This window comes from Globicephala melas, chromosome 20 (genome assembly GCF_963455315.2).
Source record: "Globicephala melas chromosome 20, mGloMel1.2, whole genome shotgun sequence".
In the NCBI taxonomy this organism is placed as follows: domain Eukaryota; kingdom Metazoa; phylum Chordata; class Mammalia; order Artiodactyla; family Delphinidae; genus Globicephala; species Globicephala melas.
This window is the reverse complement of record NC_083333.1, coordinates 12127864-12148211: the sequence shown is the minus strand read 5'-3', so window position 1 is coordinate 12148211 and position 20348 is coordinate 12127864. Positions and strand designations below refer to the sequence as shown.

Genomic DNA, 20348 nt, shown 5'->3' with positions numbered 1-20348 from the left:
TGCAGATGGGGGTTGGGGTGCTCTGAGACGTGAAGGACTGGGCGTCCTGAGGTTTGGGAAACAGAACATTTCAGTGATGGGTGGGGCCGGAAGGAGTTGGGATCCAGTGGAGTTCATGGGTTCGTTTGTCCCCCTCTTAGTTTCTTTGCCTCCTTAGCCTTTAAAAGCCTAGGCAGGACCAACTCCCCACTTTCTACAAGTCTTCTTGGCCTGCCTTCATTATTTTATTTGATTCATGAATAATTTTGAGAACCTGCTCTGTGCCAGGTATTATGTTGGGTGCTGTGAGTATGGCCCCAGGCAAGGCCCAGTCTTTGCCCTTTTGCAGGTTAAGACTCAAGTGTGGAGGGCTTCCCTGGTGGCGCAGTTGTTGAGAGTCCGCCTGCCGATGCAGGGGACGCGGGTTCATGCCCCGGTCCGGGAGGATCCCACATGCCGCAGAGCAGCTGGGCCCGTGAGCCATGGCCGCTGAGCCTGCGCGTCTGGAGCCTGTGCTCCGCAACGGGAGAGGCCACAGCAGTGAGAGGCCCGCATACCGCAAAAAAAAAAAAAAAAAAAAGATATCAGGGTGGCTGTGTCCATCGTAGCCACGTTGGTGATGATGATGAGCTGTGAGGGCTGTGGGGATTTTTCGGAAGTATGTGGGGAGGTCTTTTCTGGGCAATAGAAAAGCCCAAACAATAAACATCCCCTAAATAATTCAAGGAAAGCTTCTCATAGGAGGTGAGTTTTAAACTAGTGATGAAAAACTGATACAATTTTAATAGGCAGAGATGAACAAACAGGATAATCTAAACTCAAACCAGCCCGATAAAATATGGGAACATATTGGTTTATGTAACTGGAAAATTCAGGAGTAATGGCTTCAGGCCTGGATGGATCCAGGTGCCCAGAACATGTGTCAGGAATTGTGCTTCCTCAATGTTTCATTTCTGCTTTCTTCTGTGTTGAACTGTGTTAGCTCATTCTCAGGCAGACTTTTCCCAAGTGGTGGCAGAAATGATAACCAGCAGCTCTGGGCTTCTATCCTTCCAGCTTAGCAACCCTAGCACAAAGACGATGTCACCCGCTTACTGCAGATGTTCTGGGGCTGACCCTCACTGAACTGGCCTTGGTCACAGACTCTGAAGCTGGGGCTGGAATTAGTCCCATACAAACTATATGGATGGAGGGTGGAGATGGGTGGATCCCCAAAGGAATTTTAGATGTGGGAAGAAATAGGCAAAAAAAAAAAAAAAAAAGTGTTTATTCTACCTTTTCTGGGCGAAGTCCCTCTCAGAAACCATCTGTCAGCGGATTGCTGACCTGAGTTTTTCAAAACTCTCAAGCAAGGTTTAGAGGTCTCCTGAAATGGAGAGCTTGTTCTGGTTATCCATTGCTGCATGATAAACTACACTAAAACTCTCTCTCTCTTTTTAAAAAATGTATTTGTTTATTTAGTTTTGGCTGCGTTGTGTCTTCGTCGCTGCGCGCGGGCTTCCTCTAGGTGCGGTGAGTGGGGGTTACTCTTCGTTGAGGTGCGCCGGCTTCCCATTGCGGTGGCTTCTCTTGTTGCGGAGCATGGGCTCTAGGCGCATGGGCTTCAGTGGTTGTGGCTTGCAGGCTCAGTAGTTGTGGCGCACGGGCTTAGTTGCTCCACGGCCTGTGGGATCTTCCCGGACCAGGGCTCAAACCCGTGTCCCCTGCACTGGCAGGCAGATTCTTAACCACTGCGCCACCAGGGTAGCCTCGTCTTTATTGAATTTGTTACAGCATTGCTTCTGTTTTATGTTTCGGTTTTTTGGCCAAGGCATGTGGGATCTTAGCTCCCCGACCAGGGATCGAACCCGCATCCCCTGCATTAGAAGGCGAAGTCTTAACCACTGGACCACCAGGGAAGTCCCAGCTGCTGCTTTCTGCCTTCGGTGATGAAGAAGGCTGGGGAAGCTACTCCCCAACCCCCAGGGGACTACACCCAGGATGGATCCAAATGTTGTGGGGACCCTCAGCTCATCCAACCTTTTTTTGTTTGTTTGTTTGTTTTTGGCCGGGCTGCGTGGCTCGCGGGATCTTAGTTCCCCGACCAGGGATCGAACCTGGGCCCCCGGCAGTGAAAGCACAGAGTCCTAACCACTGGACCACCAGGGAATTCCCAAGTTTATCCAACTTTGAAGGCCCTCTTTAAGAAAAAGAATAGACAATTGGGTAGCGAGGCTTGGAAGGGACTTGTGCGGGTGAGAGATTGTGAAGTTTCACCTTCATCAGCTTTGCAGTGAAATCGCCTCTGCACAGGTAGAGAGGACGGCATCTCCAGCCAGCACCAGCAGCTGCTGAGCCAAAGTGAGACCAGGGGAATTTTCCTGATCCGGCAACCAGTTAAGCTGCCGCTGTATTCCTCCTTTGAAGAATGAGGGGGTGGGGGTCCCAGGATCAAATGATGCCCCTATGTCCCTCCTCTCCTGATGGAGAAGCCAGAGTTGGCAGAGGAGGGAAGGAGCAGGCCTGCTCCTTCCCTCCTCCCCCACTACACCACCCCCCCTCCCCATCAGGGCCCTGACCGGCGTGGTGAGGAACAGACTTTCAGAGCAGATTAGGAAATGGGAGTTTTCAACTGGACTGGACTTTGGAAGGTACTGGTTGAAGAAATGTAAAATGGGTTCATGTTCATATCCCACCAAGTCAAAAGTCTTTAAGAATCTGATTACACAGACATTGGCTTGGATTTTAAGTCGTGCTCTTGCAGAAAAGAATCAAGGGGTCACAAAGCAGGGCTGCCTGTGAGAGAAACATCTCCAGAGCATCGCTGAGAGGCACCCCAAGGCCCAGAGCCTGAACTCCTGGGTGTGCTTCCTGATCCCAAGATTTGCTGCAACTGCGGTGATCGACAAGGCTTTTCACCACTGGGAGCCTCAGTTTCCATGTGTGTCAAATGGGTTGTGTGAGGATTAGGGGTCGTATATGGGGACGTGCTTTTTAGGTGATGGGATCGATGTTCCCTGTGACAGAATGGGTAAGTACCAGTGTGGCATGCCCTTCTCTGGGTCCAGGACCAGAGACCCAGACGCAGGGGTGGGTGGTAAAGTGCAATGTCCCTGGTGGAGGTGACAAAATGGCTTTAGTTTGGATGCACGAGTCTCTAGACTGTGACAAACAAGCTCCTCTCTGTGGGAACCTGGGTTTTCCAGACATCGCAGTTGTCCTTCTCCCCAATTTCTCTGCTCCCTTCCCCCTCTGGGAGCAGGGCAAGCCGCCTGTCCCACCCTAATCTCCTTGTCAAAGTCTAGTCACTAACTCACGAGGATGTTGACAAGCGAGATGCGCTGATCTTAGAGACATCACTTCACTCTCCTTTGCATCGTCTCCTCTGGGGCAGGACCTGAAAGATTCCTCCACCTTCTAAATGCTGAGTCAGCACGAGAGTCCCGACAAGGCTACCAGGCTGTGCGCCTTTTCTCTCACAAGGTCCTAACCTCTGCGTGGGTTAGGTTCCCCTGTAAATGGAATTTCAGGAACAGTCATACTGCAGGGAAGGGCCCGGCCTGACTCTCGGTGGAGTTGAGGCTTAGAGAGAGACATCATCTCTTGTCATTCATCCTTCACTCCCTCCTCCCTCCAAATTCAGTGTTTATCTCCTTTTCTTTCCTCTTAAACCAGTCCAACCCCCACTGCTTCCCACAATCCTTTTGAGACACTTTTGACTGCAAAGAACAGAATACCTGATTCAATCTGGCTTAAGCAAAGAAAACAACTTGCTATCCCATCGTACTGGACTAGCAGGAACTGGTTAAGCCTAGTGAAGGGTAGAGGCTCAAACAAGTGGCAGCAGGACTTAGTCACTGCCCATCTGTCGGTTCTGCTCCTTCTTTGTGGTGGCAAAACCACTCAGAGTCACATCCTCTCAGCAACCCCAGAGAAGAGATGCAACTTCTGCCCTTGGCTTCTAGCAATGTCTCAGCACGAAGCCTTGTTTGCTTCGACTGGGTCACCTGCCTGTCCTTGAAGCAATCCCTGTGGCCAGAGGGATGGAGCGATTGGGCAGGACTGGAGGGAGGTCTGGGGTCAGTTCCACAGGGACTGAGAGTGGGGCAGGGATGGTTGCCCATCATGGAGCAGACGGCTGCTAGGAAGGCAGAACACCCGACGTCCATCACGAGTCATCATGTCAGAAACATTGAGCCTGGGGCCGGGATAGCTGGGCTCAAAGAAAATAGATGACCAATGGGCTGGTCACCCATGGGTGGCTTTGGGATGTTCTCTCCTCTTCTAATGTGCCAGTGGTAGGCTCTGGAAGGGTCGGAGGTAGAGTGTGGGTTTTGGTGAGGTCTTGTCCAGAGATCAGTGGACCTCAACTTCCCCATTTGGGGGCCCCCTTACCTCAGAATCGGACTCTGGCCTCCACGGTTCCTGGGTCCTGGCCGTAGACAAGCTCTGCTCTTCTTTTCCTTCCTCTCTCCTGCCTATGACCAAGGGATGAGGCCACACCACCCACTTCCAGAGCCTCAGAGACCCTGGTCTTTTCTAGAAGCCTGAAAGGCCTGTAGCTTCCCTGCTTGGTTCCCTCAGAGCAGATCCCCTGAGCAGAGGGGTTTCTGGGCGGGGGGTTGCTGACCCCAGTTCATCTCCCCCTGCCTGGGTCATCTCTAAGGTTCACCCCTTATCTGAAGCCCTCCATGGCGATGCCAGGTTCGAGCCCTCCGGGGATGGGGGTGTTCGGGCCACCCAGGCCAAAAGGACCACACACCGTGGACTGGAAGAAAGCACACCTTTATTCCAGCCCCCACCCTGCCAGGACCCAGCACCACGGCACACGGCCTGGTGTCCACAGCGCACAGTCCAGATCTCGGTGAACGCGGTCCCACAACGCAGTGTCACAGGTCCCCCAAAGGGGGGTGTCGGGGGTCCACTGCAGGTGGGGATGGGGAGCAGGGCCCCGACCCTGAGGAGCAGCACAGACAAAGGGGCCAGGTGAGCCCTGGGTCAGGGTGCGGCGTCCCGGCTATGGGATGGAAGCAGCAGCAGAGCTGCGGGAGGTCCCTGCTTCGGCCAGCGCTGCTCCTGGCGACAGAGCCATCCCGAAGGCAAGGCCACCCCGAGCGTGGGCTCCTGGCACAGGCCAGCTGGCCGAGGTAGTGTAAACACGTCTGAGGGTGAGGGGTGCCTAGTGGCCAAGCTGGGTGCTCTCTGGGCTGGGAATTGCCCGGGTCCCCGGAACAAGAGGGGTGACCAGGTGGAGAGGACTTGGGTCTGGGGGCAGCTGGGCTCTAGGAGACTGACTGGGCCCAGGAGAAAACATTCCACGGAAATGGAGGAGAAAGGCAAGGAGAAACTGCCCGGCAGAGAGAGGAGACTAAGGGCAGAAAGGAGACTGGGGCTTAGCTGTTTCCCTCCTCTTCTCCCACCAGCTCTCTGGGGCGGGTGGTCCTGCGTTCTCCTGGCTGGGGAGGAGGACAGGCCTCTCCTTTACCAGCTCCTCCCCCCGTCACTTGCCTTTGAGACTGAGTCCCAGGAACAAGGCTGAGTTGAGGGTGGGAAGGGATCCGCTCAGCCCTGCCCGCCCCACCTCTGCCCCAAACTGGGTTTGGGCCCCAGGTCATACTCCTCCCCCTCTGGGGGTGCCTTGCCCCAGCCTGTCCACACTAATCCTCCTGCACCTAATCCCAGGCCAATTCTTTCCCGAAGCTCCGAGCCTGCCCTTGATTCCTGGGGCCTAAGTACAGAGAAAATCTGAAGAGATGTTTAAGAATGTACATAATTTTAAAAATATCTTGTGTGTGTGTGCATCAGGGTTTTTAAAAAAATCTTTAATTCATCATCTCTGAACTCGGTTAAAAATGTTCTTTAAATTATACTATATTACTCACTATAGCAGCACCACCTTAGTAACCAGAACCTACAAGTGCTGGATTCTAGGTATCTTGTCTGTTCTTCCTCTACCTTTAGGAAGGAGGGGCAACCATTGAACTTGTGGACTTTACGAGCCAGGCAAAGCGATCTCCAGCAGTGCCTGTAATCCTAACATCAGCTACTCCAGAGTCCTGAGGTCTAACGTCTACAGGCTCTGGACAGGTACATAAGAGATGTTCAGAAAATCTTGGTGTCTCGGAGTCCACGGGGAGGGGTGGGCACTCCACTCCCCGTGGTGAGAACAGAAAAGCGAAACCCTGGAGAGACTCTTTCGCTCCAGCAGGAAGTCAGCAATCGCCCCTGCGGGGCTTTGATTTCAGAGAAGAGGGAAATTTGGCAGCCATGTTTACAATGTGGTAGCTCTTGATTTCTAAATGTTAGCTCAAAACAAAAACAAAACCACTTCATTGATCAAACGAAACAAGTCTCAGGGCTAGTTTCTAGGCTGGTTTTTATGAAATCTTAGCAGTTCTGAGATTTTAGGGATCCTAGGATCCTTTAGTTCTCTGACTCAGAAACTTTAACGTGCATAGAAATACTCTGAAGGAACTCTGTTAGGGTGTAGATTCTGTTGCAATACGCCTGGGCCTGAGATTCTGCGTTGCTACCAAGCTCCCAGGCGATGTCGCTGCTGCTGGCCTACCTACCACACTGTGTGGTGAGGATTTAGTTCATCCTTCCGCCTAGGAAGTCCCTCTGACCGTTCTCTCCCTGCTCAAAGAGGTCTCCAGTTCTGCTTGCACATCTCCAGGGACTGGAGGCTCACCACCTAGTGACAGCCTGCGTTGGCTACAGCTGCTGCTAACTTCTGCCAAGTTCTGCAGCAATGGCGAAGGCCACCCAGAGTCCAATATGCCAAGGCTCAGGCTCTGGGACATCAGAGTTCCACAAAAGAAGCTTTACCTGGGGACTTACTGGGATGGGAGGGGTTGATACTTGACGCAAAGATCTAAGCTGGGAGGATTTTCTGTTCAACTGCCTGCTCAGCGGCGCCCGGTTAAACAGAGAATACTACTATTCCTGGGTGTTCTGGTTAGGAGAGGTTTTGTGGAGTTTGTTTACCTTCATTTCCCCAAAGCTTTGCAACAAGCTTTTCTCTGCACTTGGGCAAAGTATGTGGTTATGCCACAGAAGAAGGAGGGGGATGGAGAAGCCCTCAAATCCTCAGGCCACACGACACCCCTGCTCTGGTGGAATAGGTGGTCTCCACCTCCTCTGGGGTTGGGACATCCAATCCCAGATCCTCCTTCCTGGGGCCTTTCTGATGGGCTCAGGGTCACTGGGGCTGGAGGCCACGTGCCCAGTGCCCTGTACCCCAAGGCCAACCATTCTGAAGGCCAGCTGTCAGGGCCGGAGGGTATGGAAACCACCTAGGTAGGCCACTCTTCATTTTACCACGGAGGGGAAACCAAGCCCAGAGAGTGCATGAGACTTTCCCAGGGTCACACAGCTGGTTTGCAACCAGCTCTTGCAAAGGCTCAGAATCCTTTGAGGCAGAGCTGGACGGAAGCCACTGGTATTAGCCAGACTTTTGGTCACCTACAGCAGCAACTTTCAGGAAAAGGACCTTCTGGAATAATCCTGAGGGAGAGAGGAGTGTTTCAGAGGGAAACCATGGAAAGGGGTCACGGGGGTTCACCTCAGTAGGGGAGAGTCATTCTCGAGTCTGGACTCCTGGCCCACTCCAGACCTACCGAACCAGGGTCCCTGTGGCTGGGAAATCCCTGGGTTTAGGAACCAGCCTGGGCTCACCAAGTCAGAGAAGGACGGGGACACCTGGCTTGAGTGGGACGTTCTGCAGGCAGGCAGGGCTAGGTCCTCAGGCTGGGGAAGAGGTGCCCGTCCTCCAGGAAGCATGTGTGTAGCCCCCGGGGTCTGTGGGGCGTGGGAGCCAAGGGGGCAGTACCTTGTCCCAGGCCCAGCCTCACTTTCCGGAAAACTGGCCCGGCCTCGCCTTCTCCAGCTTCTGGCGGCGCTCAGGCGGGATACTCTGCAAGCTGATGCCGTGGTTGCTGGCCCTGTGGCGAAGGGAGGGGCGGCCTCATGGAGGGAGGATAGGCAGTAGGAGGGTAGGGTCCAGTGCAGGGCAGGAGGGGAGGGAGGGCATGGAGGGACCAACTCGGTCATGGCGCGTGAAGGCCGGATCCTCACCCCGGTTGCAGGTCAGGCGGTTTGGGGATGGGCTTGTCGAAGCCGCGTCTGCCCACCAGCCAGTACGTTTCCTCGCAGCCCTTGCCCTGGGGAGACACGGGGGAGGGAAGGACTCAGGCGGACTGAGGTGAGGGCCGGTGGATCTCGAGGTCTCAGTGGAACCGGGCGTGGCGAGTTGCGTCTTCCAGCCCGGCCTCACCTTCAGCTCCGTGCGACCCCGCACCTCGGTCTGGAAGCCCTCGTTTAGGGCGCAGAGAATCTCCACGGTGCTCCGGTTCACGTGGATGCGGTAAGCTGGGACGGCAGGGGACACCGTGAGCTCAGAGGACACCGTGAGCTCAGGACACCCCTCCCGCGCCCCCTCCCCGCCCCTCCCGCCCCGTCACACTCACGCAGCCCGGTGGACTCCATGCGCGAGGCGGTGTTGACCGTGTCCCCAAACAGGCAGTACCGCGGCATGGTGAGGCCCACCACGCCCGCCACGCACGGGCCTGTGGAGACACGCTGCGTCGGTGGGCTGGCTGGCCTGCGCTGAAGCTGGCCTGCTGGCGGCTGGGTGGCACCTAGGGCTCCAGGGGGCCTTTAGCACTGCATAATCTCCACTGGCTTCCCAAAGAAACCCTCTCAAGCGTACCCTCCCAATTACAGTGCGGTGCCTGCTGTTAAAAGGTGGCTTCAAGACAAGTCCCCGCCCCCACCCACTCCACGAGTTTGCCTCCCATCTAGGAAACCTGGAGCCCGGCCCTAACGAGGGAGATGGGCTGGAGAGCCCGGGAAGGCGCGGAGTTACCCGAGTGCAGGCCGATGCGGATGCGCACGGGCACCTCGGGCATGTGCCGCATGCGGAAGGTGCCCACGGCACTGAGGATGTCCAGAGCCATGTTGGCGATCTCTGCTGCATGCCGCTGCCCGTTCCGTTGGGGCAGCCCTGAGGCCACCATATAGGCGTCCCCGATTGTCTCCACCTGAGGAGAGAATTCAGTACTGAGCACCCCGCCAATGCCAATGTCCCTTGTCGGGAGGCCTAAACTGGGGTGAGTGCAGAGATCCTGGGGAGCCTTCCAGCTGGGGGACTGAGCTGGGGACCGGCAGAGGAGAAAAGGGACAGGAGGGCTGGGAAAGAGGATCGTGCTGGTGACCTCGGGCAGGGGGGCGGGGGCCGGAGAAGCTGAAGGAGGGCTTGCCCCCTACACACCCCACCTTGTAGACATCATGGGAGCCGATGATGGCGTCAAAGAGCGTGTAGAGGTCATTGAGCAGGTCCACCACTTCGATGGGCTCACTCATGGCTGAGATGGTGGTGAAACCCACAATGTCACTGAAGTACAGTGTCACCTCCTCGAAATACTCGGGCTCCACAGGTGTCCCCATCTTCAGCGCCTCAGCCACAGACCTGGGGATGGCAGGTGGTGAGCTCACCTGGAGGCCGCCCCAGTCTGGCTGGATTCCAGCTGTCCTCCCCACCCACCTCTCCCCATAGGCACCCACGGAGGCAGCATCTGTGTGAGCAGCCGGTCTGTCTTCTGCTTTTCCAGCTCCAGCTCCTCAGTGCGCTCCCGGATCAGGTCCTCCAGGTTGCTGGAGTACTGCTCCAGCATCCGCAGCATCGAGTCAATGATGTTCATCTTCCGGCCCTTGTTGATGCTCTTGAACTAGTAGGAAGAGGAAGCTGGTGGGGCTGCTGAGGACCTGGCCTGCCATGCCCCTCTCATGGGGCTGTATTATTCCTGATCCTCCGCCCCCACCCCCTTTCATCTATACCCATCAAGCCCGTGCTGCCCTGTGCTGGGCACTGTGTTTTCACACGTTATTAGGAGGTCACCTGTTCTGTTAGCAACTGACAAGGCGCTGGAACCAGCCCAGTCTTTGGACTCCCAGGCCAAGGGTCCTTCTCCCTCACTAGGCCAAACACATACTCAATAAATGTCATTTGAATTGAATTAAATATTTCTCCCGCCCAGAGATCCATCTTCCACTCCAAAGGCCTCCACAGCCCCCATTCTAATTCTGTCCCCACCAAACCCTTAATCCTCAGACGACCCCTTAGGAAGTAGCCTGGAAGGTCAGAGATCCTGCCAGCTTGCCTTCCTGCAGCCTCCCCTCCCCCACCCCAAGTTGTTGGCAAACGGCCAGCCCAGTCCTTGCCCAGCCCAGCCCCTGACCAGCTCGAAGGTGCGGTCCATGGAGGGCCGAAGTTCCGGCTGCTCTGCCCAGCACTGTTTCATCAGCTGGATGCACTCCATGGGCGCCTGGTCCATGGACACCGAGGGCCGACACAGCGGAGGGGGGCTCTGTACCCTCTTCACCACTTCTGGAGGCATGAAGGGAACAAGAGAGGGGGTGTGCCGGAACAGAAGCCACCTCTGACTCTGGCCTGATTGTTGAAACTCAAGAGGAGGGGGCTGGAAGGGGAAGCTTCAGTAGGTGGGGAAGTGTAGTGTGGGAGGTGTTGCTGGGAGCAACAGGACTCTGAACCCTGGGGGCCAGGGGGCAGTAGGAGGGGCCAGGCAAAGAGACTGACATTTATTGCACATAAGACAAGTGAGGGTTAGAGTGATCGAGTAGCATGCTGTATCCTACACGTGATAATATAGATCTGAACCAGATCCGTCTGCTCTGTTTCCCCCTTCCCCCTATGGTGCTGCCTCCCTGGGGCCCCTAAGAACCAGAGAGGAGCTTGCTACCACCGTTGGGGCAGCAGGCTGGGTCCAGGGTCGGGACAGAGGAAACCACTGACGTCTGGGTGCTGGCCGCCCCTCCCATCCTGATGCTTGGCTCTCTACAGCCCTGACCCTTCAGAACTCAGCTCTAGGGAGTCCCACATAAGTTAAGTCTCAGCACCGAGCGAGGCTGGGTCTCTGCCTAACAGCAGGGTGTCTTTCTAGTCCAAAGGCCAGGCGAGGGCGGCCGTACCCTCGGGAGTCAGCTCCAGCATGGCGTAAGGGGCGCTGCGGCACACGACCTCTTGCATGATGATGCCCAGACTGAAGACGTCGCCGGCCAGCGTTCCCCGGCGCTCCAGGGCCGGGTCCCGAAGCAGCTCCGGGGCTGTCCATAGCTGGTCTGGGGTCGGGGAAGGGGGCGTGGGCACGCGGAGGGCCATAGAGGCGCTAGGGACAGACCCCCCCACACCCTCACCAGAAAGCCCAGGCTCGCACCCGCTCAACTCCCCAGCCTCAGTCTGGCCCTGCTGCCCGCAGTGATCCCCAGGAGAAACTACCAGAATCCCAGAGCAGGTCTCAGAAAGCCGGGCCCTCACAAATAGGACCCGCCCTTTAGACAAAGCGGTGCCGAGAGCAGACTAGGTCCCTTGGGCACAAGCCCCGCCCTTAGGCAAAGCCTCACTAGAAGCAGACCCCCCCCCCAAAGGGCAGGAGCTCCGCCCCTCAGGCACAAGTCCCGCCCCCTAACGACTCCCCGCCTCCCCAGTCATGGAGCCAGACCCCCTTCATCTCAGAGGTCACAAGATCTCCTCCGCGGCAGGAGTCCCGTCCGGTGGGTGTGGGATGGAGAGAGTGCGAGGGAAGGAGGAAAGGAGAGGGCCTTGAAACAACGGGGATGCGGGGGCTGCTCGGCCGCCCGGGAGGCAGCCGGGGAATCCTACCCTCCGCGCTGGGAGGCTCCGGTAACACCCTCTGCGCTTCCAGCAGTCGCCCATGACCGTGGTCGGTGACTTTAAGCACGAACCTCCCGTCCACCACGCAGTTCCGTGACTTCAGCCGCCCGTGGGCCACGCCTCGATGGTGCAGATACCTTATTCCCTGGAAGGAGTGGCGTCAGGGGCAGCCTCAGCCCACGCGGTTCCCCCCGCCGGCTCCTCCCCGCCGCAGCCCACCCGGTCCCACCCCGACACGCACACCTTGATGAGGTCCAGTAGGAGGGAGGACTTGAACATCCAGTCCAGCTTTATGTCTCTCTGAGCGAGGAGGTCTTGGAGGGAGCCACGGGCACAGTGCTCTGAGACCACAGCCAGCATCCCTTCCCCGGGGGCCGCGGCACCGCCAGCTCCCCCCGCCAGGAAGAGCCCCAGGTAGAGAGCCACGTTCTCATGCCGGAGCTCCCGGATCTGGGGGAGGGGGTGGGAATTAACAGGCATTTGCTGTTTTGGGAGCGAGGTGGGGAGGAGGCTGTTCTTCAGGTCTGTTTTTGATTGGAGGATGGGGTAAAAATGGTGAGTGGAGAGGTCTATAGGGAATGTAGGGGCTTCCTTCTACAGATACCTTCTCTCTCTAGGAAAGACAACACAGTCAAAGGCCACCGTGCAGACGCTGAACGTGGTGTTAACTTAAAGTTATGAATGAAAAGACAATTTTGCGCTGGCAAATCAGGACCCAGGCAGTTTCTGATTTATTAACCATAAGACTTTGAACTTCCTGGGTCTTAAGGGAAAACACGTCATGAAGGAAAAGCTCCTGGTACTCACCGCCCCCCACCCCCAACTTCTGATATAACCGTCCCTTGGGGGGAGAATCAGGCAGACACTGCAGTGCTTTCAAAAATCACCAGAAGTGGCTTATGCTGGTGACTCAGCCCAGGGCTGCTTTGCTTGTTACATCATTGTGCCAGATAGAGGCACCCCCCGCCCTGCCCCCCCCCCGCCATGTTAAGGAAGAAGGACTAACTAGTTGAGCTGTGTCCCAGAGAAGCCAGCAACAAGGCCACACCCACTTGGTGGGACAGAGGCCCTCACAGTCTGGCTGGGAAAATGAGGGCTAGTGGGTGACTGGTGCCCTTTCTAGTTTTTCTTTGGTCCAACAAGGGGCTTCTTTTCATCTTAATGCCTGTTGTTAAACGGTGATTTAGTCCGTTGACAACTGGTAGCCCACTTAATGACTTAAGTCATTCTGCAGCTGTGACCAAGAGCTTGTGTGGAGGCATCCGGGAAGGAGGCCAGGCCAAGGCTGTATGGTGTTAGGGGTAAGAGGGGCACTAAGGTTGGAATGACCAGAATAAGCCAGTTTATAGCCTCCTTGCCAACTTTCCACGTCACTCAGTATGCACCAACTAGGCCATTCTGTGCAAGCAGCCTGACAGAACTGGAAACCCATTTATTTTCTAGCATTCACTCAACAAACATTCACTGGATGTCTCTAATGTTCCAGACACTGTGCTGGGTGCTGGAAATATTAATACAATGGAGGGGGAAGGGGAAAAGCCCTCACTCAGCTTACAGTGCAGGGAGGGAGGCAGATAAGAAATAAGCAAGCACACACAGGTGAACAATTACAAATCATGATCAACACCTCCAAGGAAAGAACTAGTGTTATAGGAGAGCACGATAAGAAACCTGCTTTAGAGAGGAGGGGACACTTCACTGAGAGCTCTTCGTCGTCCCTGCCACAGTGGGGTCTACTTGGACTCAGCTGCAAAGAGAAGGCAAGGAGGGAGGAAACGATGGCCACCTCACACCCCATCACAGGCCCACTCTCACCTTGGAGAAGGCCATCTTGGTCGCTGGGCGGATAGCTATGTGCTGTTCCCCCGGGAATTTCTTCAGCCAAACCCAGTCTCCCTGGAGCAGAGACAGGAGTAGGGAACTCTGTTTCTCAAAACCCCATGATGTGAGGAGCCGTAGAGAGCCCCTGTGTTTCCCTTGGCTCCCTGCCCCAGAACCCATCTTCCATGTGACAAAGAGCTTCAGGAACAAGGGGTATAACGTCTGCCAGCCCACTTCACAGCCAGCTGCGTGAGAGCCCGCCCGTGGGAAAGAGAGACGCAGAGGCTGTCCTCACCACGCCAGATGCGCTCACCAACAGCCCTATTAAGTGAGCCATCACCACCACAAGTGTCATTGAAATCACAGCCCTCATCACCCCCCGCTGCCATAAGAGAGCACTGTGGTGGGCGTCAAGGAGTCTGGGTAGATCACGTGTTATTACAGACTAACGGTGAAGGATAGACAGCTCCCCTGCAGGCTCTGGGCCTCACTGTCCTCAGCTGTCCGCAGGGCCAGTTCATGGGCGTGCGACCCATGCAGTCCCCCAGGGCCCCGTGCTCAGAAGGGCCTGAGCTTGGCTCAGTGATCTGCTGCTGTCATCCTGAATGAACAAAGGGCACCTCATTTTTATTTTGCCCTAGACCTTGCAGATTATGTAGTTGGCCTTGCCTGTTGATAAAGGATTTGGACTAGGAGGGAATTCTGGGGGTTTGGTACTGACCCCTAAAGAAGATTTGGAAATAAATGTGGAGACATTTTTAATTGTCACAAAAACTGGGGGCTGTGATCAGTGGACAGAGTCAGAGACAAGTGGCGCTAAACATTCTTCAAGGCATAGGGTCCTGCCCAAAACGACAATAGTGTTCTACTGGGAAATGGCTGCAATGGCCTCTAGGTGACATACTAGGAGTCTCTGCATTCTCTCCACGACATGACACCCAAGAGCTCTACATCTCCACTCCCTCTTCATTAGTGGAGCTCTCTCCCAGCGCTCTCTGAATCTGTTCTCATTATCTCCCACCCATCCCACCACATTCAGATCTGCTGACCCCGTGGTTAATGTCCTAATGCCCTTTTGTGACTTTCTTTTTCCCCTCTAAGTCTTGCTGCTCCAGAGTGTGATCTGATTGGGGTAGAAGTGCTGGCTGGGGCCAAGACATGGGTCTGCCTTGAGTCAGAGATTAGCTCAGTCTGGAAGCCCCTTCCTGAACAATCCAATCCTGGAAAAGTCCTCTTTGTGACCATGAGATCACTTCCCAGATGAACCTCTGTCTCAATCTCTCCAGGGAGGCCTGTGCCCTTCAGTAACCCAAAGGCTTGGAGCACTGAGGGGGAGGACGATGACCTCAGTGGCCTCTTCAGGCTACATGCTGGTCCCATCAAACTCCCCACCCTCAGGCCTCTAGTCTTTAGGCCACTGTGATTAGCCTTTGAAGAGCCCTCACCCGGATAATGGCTAAGGGAAAATCCCCCAGCAGGAAGGATTCCCAGATGCTCCCCTTTGAGGAGGAATCCATGAACTCTCCCTAGTTCCCATTCTGGGCTCCTACCCCCATTTCCTGGACTCCGCAAGATACGACGCAACTCCAGGAACGGAGCCTGGCCTGCCCGGGTCTCAGGCTCACCTCATAGAGGCCAATGTTGGTGTAATCCGGGCTCTGGCTGTGGATGCTGCGAATGTCTGACAAGCTGCGGGCGGCCAGACTCCATCGACTCCCCTGGGCCACCTGGAGGGTAGAGGTCAGTGCATGGGGTCAAAATATACTATGGGGTCAGAGTCCTGGGTTGAGGTCAGGCTTAAATCTGGGGATTAAAGAGGGGAAGGGAAGAAATCTTAGTTCGGGAAGGTGATAATGACATTACTTCCCAAGTACACGATACTTCAGAGCTTACAAAACAAACATATTCATTTTCTGTTGGAGCTTCACCCTATCCAAGGAAAGCGGTCAGGACAGGGGCTGTTATCCTCATTGCACACATGAGGGCGTTGATCCCAGCACTCAGACCTGGGATGGAGCGAAGGCAGAAACCAGGCCTTCCCAGGTGGGGGCTGGGGTGAGGGCTGGCCCAGGCAGGGGACCGAACATATAGGGGAGGACAGCTGGGTCCTGGCTCCCCTCCTCCCCTACCTTCCGAGAGCTGCTCCTCTGCGGGGGGAGGAAGGTGACGTCATCCAGAGTCAGGATGATCTTGTTGGGGCCGGAGACCATTTGGATGTGAAGTAGCCGGTGCCTGGTAGAGAAAGGAGGTCATCTTCGCAAAGGGGACCAAGGTCCATGAGAGGAAGCCAGTGGGGGAAAATGCTGGCTCAGGGGAGGGCAGTCATCCGCAAACCAGACCCCCCTGGGACTCCGCCAGCCCTCCAAGACTCCTTCCTTCTCCCCCTCTCCAAAAGACATCCTCCCTCCTTCTACTCTTGGGTGGGCCCAGCCTGCTGCACAGTTGCATTTCTGGCAGGTGGAGAGCCAAGCTCCTCTCCTACTTACCCTACTCACCTAAAATAATGGGCCAGGAAGGCCCCTGTCAGCCCCATCAAAACCACCAGGAGGAAGCCAATAAAGACGACGCCGGGCTCCACTCCTGGAGGGGCAGTGAGAGGAGAGATGCTGAGGACTGTAGCAGAGGGGAGGCATCCTCTCTAGCAGAGGTCCCCAGCCCCCGGGCCGCAGACCTATTAGGAACCCGGCCACACAGCAGGAGGTGAGCGGCGTGAGTGAGCGAAGCTTCATCTGCCGCTGCCCATAGCTGGCATCACCGCCTGAATACCCCCCCGCCCCACCCCAGTCCGTGGAAAAACTGTCGTCCACGAAACAGGTCCCTGCTGCCAAAAAGGTTAGGGACCGCTGCTCTCTAGGGAAGAATGCGGTCACGTCAAATCTTGGAGGCTCCAGAAAAGGGGGATGGGAGCCCATAACAGGATCTAGGGAAAGGTCATGGGGTCCTGCAAAGGGCGGGGCGGGGGGTGGTCTGGGAATGCTAGAAAGGTTCCAAGAGGGCTCCAGGGGCTCGGCAAGACAGGGGTCCTGCACAAGACAGGGGTCTCTGAGGAGGACCTGGAAGGGCCTCCAACAGGAGTTACAGGATGAGAGTTCACTCTCTTTCACCACTTTGTGGAGGGTTCATGGTCACTGTCCCAGTGTGGGCTGGGATGTTCGCCCTCACCTCCGTTGCAGATGACGTCTGGGTCGAACCAACACGAGGGGTCGGGCCCAGGCCCCCGTCCCCCTCTAGGAAAATGCACCGGGGTTCCGGCGGAGCGGAAGAAGCCCCGGGTGGGGTTCAGCACGTATGTGGTGAACAGCCGGTCCCCGGCTGCATCCGTGTCCAGCAGCACAAAGGAGGGCTCCTCGGCTCCTCCCAGGGCCCCACAGAAGCCGGGGACCTGGGCATCCCGGACGTGGCGGGCCACGGCTGCTCCGGACACCCAGCCGCCACCTGCAGCCGCCCGTGCTCGCGCCACGCCCCCGGCCAACAAGAAGACCGAGTCATAGATGGTGCCGAAGAGAGGGGATACCTGGGGAGGAAGGGTAGGGGGTTCAGGTTTCGGGGTCACGGCCCGTAAATAGACGGGGACTTACTGTCTCCGCTTATCCTTTCACTGGGCCCTTCGAGTCCTTCAAGCCCTGTGTGTTTTGACTGTTCACACCTCCTAGTTAGTGGTTCCATATCTCTCCTCATTGGCTCTCTCTTCCTCTCTCCCCAATTGTCTATCCCACCCCTTTTTACCACTGCCCTTTCCTCTTTTCAGTATTCTTACGCTCTTCTTATCACTTGTCACTTCTAACTCCAATACCTACATCTCCTCTCTTCCCTCTCCTTTTGGTTGCCCTGCGTATATTTTTAAAATCATTACCTACCATTCATTGAAAGCCTTCTTTCTCGTCTTTTGGTTGGCTTCTATTTTCTATCTTTAGGTCTTTTCTTTTCCCCAAGGCAACCACCTGATCTCACGGAGCTTCTCTATTATTCCCAGTTCCCATCTCTCACAGCGCCAGGCACTGTGTAGAGCACTAGGGATATATCAGGGTACAAGACAGAGTCCCTATCTCGAGGAATCTTTCCTCTGGTGGGGAGAGACAGACAGGGATGTTAATGCAGTGTAAGGAGTGAGGGGAGGGGTAACTGAGGGAGCTGAGGAGACAGAAAAGATGCCCAGCCCAGGCTGGGGGAGGAGGAAGAGGCTTCCAGAAGTGACCATCCCTCAGGGGACGAATCCGAAATATCTGGGGGAGTGTAGGGACAGGAGAGAGGGAACAGTACACCCAGTAGCACAGAAGCAAAAGAGAAGGTCACATCTGGGGAACCCAAAGTAGCTCGGTCTGGCTGAAGTTCAAGAAAGAAGGAAGAGAGAGGAAGACGTGAGACCTGATAAACCAAGTGAAGAGACCTGTGTCTATCCAGGGCAAGAGAAGCCACTGGGAGACTTTGGATGGGGGCGTGACACAGTCAGATGTGTCAGATTTCTGAAGTTCACTCTGATTGCTGGGTGGAGAAGGGCCTGGGGTAGGTAAGCGTTGAAGCAGAGACCACTTGGGAGATTTTATTTGGGGATTTGGACCAGAGGTGCTGTGGCCTGAACCAGGGGTGTGACAGTGAGGATGGAGAAAGTAGATGGATTCAAATGACCTTTGGGAAGCATAAATGACAGAACTTGGTGTCTGGATGTTGGGGGAAGGGTTAGAGGAATCAAGGGTGACTCCCAGGGGTCTCACTTGGGCAGGTAGGTGGAAGGCTATGCTACTTACTGAGAACTGAAGAGGGTTTTCCCCACCATTTCCCCCACCTCTATTTTTCCCCACCTGTCCTCCATCCCATCTCACCACTGTTCTCAGGGAATCCTGGATATTAGCTGCTTGATGGGAATAAGCTGTGAATCTAGATGGTTATAGAAGCCCTTGCTCCACCTAGGGACCTTTCTGCTTCTCACAAGATGTAAGGCTCTCAAAAAGTTAAGACCACTAGGTGAAGCCCCAGAGGAAACACCTCCGAACTGGGCATGGAGGCTGGATCTGCATTCTCCCTCCTTCCTGCTCTCTTAAGAACACCGGTTGTTTAATACAGACTGTATGTCACGGCCGTGTTGGAAGTGGGTTTACTTTAAAGTAGACTGAAAAGATGCTGCAGTGCAGAGTTTGCTAGCGTTTGCTCCTCGGAGCTGACCTTGAGAGGTCTCATTGCCAGCTCTCTGGAAGCAATTCCAATACACAAAGCTGCTCCAAGCAAGGCCAGAGCCTTTACATCACCCAGGACATGCAGAGCTGCTGGTTATTCTCTCCCTGCTGGCCTCCTACTCCCTCCTATTGACTGCATCCTCCTCTCATTCCATCGACTCTATCCACTTCTCTTCCCATTGCCTCCAGCCTCCATCTCCCCTTTTTGGCTAGTCTCTGCTCTCTTCCCCTCTTCCCTCCTCCCTGGTCCCTCTACCTGCTGCAGATTGAGGTCAGGGGGCAGCTCCTGATGCTCTTGGGCCCTGCGCAGACTGTCCAGCACGCTGCCTCCCGGGGGACAGTGACGCGTGAGGGTGAGCACCGCATCGTGGGCCTTGCGAAGCTGTGAGCTGTTGGCGAGCACGGCCAAGGCGTCCGGGCCTGGAGACAAGGCGTAGTGCAGCGTGTCGAAGGGCAGGAAGACCAGGGACCCATCAGCCAAGCCCAGCTCCTCTGCAGCCTCCAGCAGGCAGCGCTGCTCCTCACCGCCCAGCAGGACCGAGTGCATCACCATGATCACTGCTGCGGACACAGAGGCTCCGCTCGGTGCTCTGTCCTTTTCTCGCTGGACAGCCGACCCCCCCGCATCCTGCAGGGGAGCCTACCTCTGACTCTGGGTCCACCTTGGACCCTCCTCAGGGCCTCCCGGGCTCCAGACAGGTCCGAGGGCTCCATAGAGGTCACCAGGGCAACGGGCAGACCCCGGGCCCTGAGCGCCGTGGAAAGTGCGCGTCCCGCCTCCACCCACAGGTCCTGGGGGGCGGTGACCACGGCCACGTGCGCCCAGCGGAACGCGCGCAGGAGGGCGTAGAGCGCATCCGCCGCGGGCGTCACCGCGGGAGCCGTGGTGCCCGCCGCCCGCATTCCGGGGCAGCCCCAGGGAACCAGGGCGATCCCCGCCTCTTGAGCTAGTAGCTCCGCCGGCCGGCAGGCTGCGGGGTTCACCGGCCCCACGAGGCCCGAGACGCGGGTGAGCGCGGAGGATACCGCCCCCAGGGAGCCCGGCGTCCGGCACGGCTCGGGCAGCAGCGCGACCTCGAAGCGGGGGCCGTCCTCCAGGGCAGCTTCGTGGTTCAGGCGGGCGGCGGCCAGGCGGGCGGCCAGGTCCGGGCGGGCACGGGCGAAGATGGGGTCGCAGGCCCAGGGGCCCAGCACCCCAACTGTGAACACAGCGGAGAGGGCGGGGCGCGGCAGGAGCAGCAGCGGCAGCAGCAGCAGCAGGGGGCGCAGCAGAGGCCGGGGCCGGGACGGCGTCCGGGGAAGGCCGGGCGGAGACGGAGCCTCCCGCGTGGGGGCGCAGAGCCCGGGATCCCGAAGCCCACCCGCGAGGAGGGCGCGGGCGGTCATTGCCGGCTTCTGAGAGCATAAACAGAGCAGCATGAGAGGACGCGACCCCCAGGGCTCTCTTAGGGCTCTCCGCAACCCCCAAGGTTCTCAAAGCCCAATTAACCCACGGCTTGTCTATGCTTCCACACCCGCCTCCGCGGGCTTGGACGACTATATGGGGTCAGGGGCATAGCCTGGAAGCACCCCCTTTCCCCCCCGTTTTGCTCTGCTTCCCGCTCCCCCTTGTCTGCCCCTCTCCCCCTCTTAGAGCTGTCAGGGGTCAGTGGGGACACTCCCATTCCCTTCCATGGTCTCTTTCCGGCAGGAAGGACCTGGAGTCC

The 20348-nt window shown here is 56.6% G+C and overlaps 1 protein-coding gene across 3 annotated transcripts; it reads right to left on the bottom strand.

The window, feature by feature from the left end:
• Positions 1-4737: 4737 nt before the first annotated feature.
• Positions 4738-20043, bottom strand: GUCY2D (guanylate cyclase 2D, retinal). 3 transcript variants are annotated; one of them, XM_030861517.2, is made up of 19 exons: positions 19287-20043; positions 18899-19203; positions 16634-16985; positions 15967-16051; positions 15601-15703; positions 15097-15198; positions 13466-13546; positions 11894-12100; positions 11639-11795; positions 10948-11097; positions 10197-10345; positions 9523-9686; positions 9235-9427; positions 8825-8999; positions 8427-8525; positions 8234-8328; positions 8035-8120; positions 7790-7901; positions 4738-7464 (listed from the first exon to the last, which is right to left on the bottom strand). In XM_030861517.2, exons 1-18 carry the CDS (start codon positions 20026-20028, stop codon positions 7808-7810), a joined length of 3339 nt encoding a protein of 1112 aa, XP_030717377.1. In that variant the 5' UTR covers positions 20029-20043; the 3' UTR covers positions 4738-7464; positions 7790-7807. The 3 variants fall into 3 exon arrangements, with proteins under 3 accessions (XP_030717377.1, XP_060146787.1, XP_030717375.1); XM_060290804.1 differs by having other exon boundaries at positions 18899-19062; XM_030861515.2 differs by having other exon boundaries at positions 4738-7901; positions 8035-8328.
• Between the last annotated feature and the right edge of the window lie 305 nt (positions 20044-20348).

What these genes read in the sequence shown, in the direction of transcription:
- GUCY2D (XM_030861515.2), bottom strand. Translation starts at nt 20,028, where the DNA reads ATGACCGCCCGCGCCCTCCTCGCGGGTGGGCTTCGGGATCCCGGGCTC. An exon ending in CCAACATTGGCCTCTATGAG is followed by an intron (nt 13,547 to 15,096) that starts GTGAGCCTGAGA and finishes TCTCTGCTCCAG; the next exon opens with GGAGACTGGGTTTGGCTGAA. An exon ending in CATGGAGTCCACCGGGCTGC is followed by an intron (nt 8,329 to 8,426) that starts GTGAGTGTGACG and finishes CTGCCGTCCCAG; the next exon opens with CTTACCGCATCCACGTGAAC.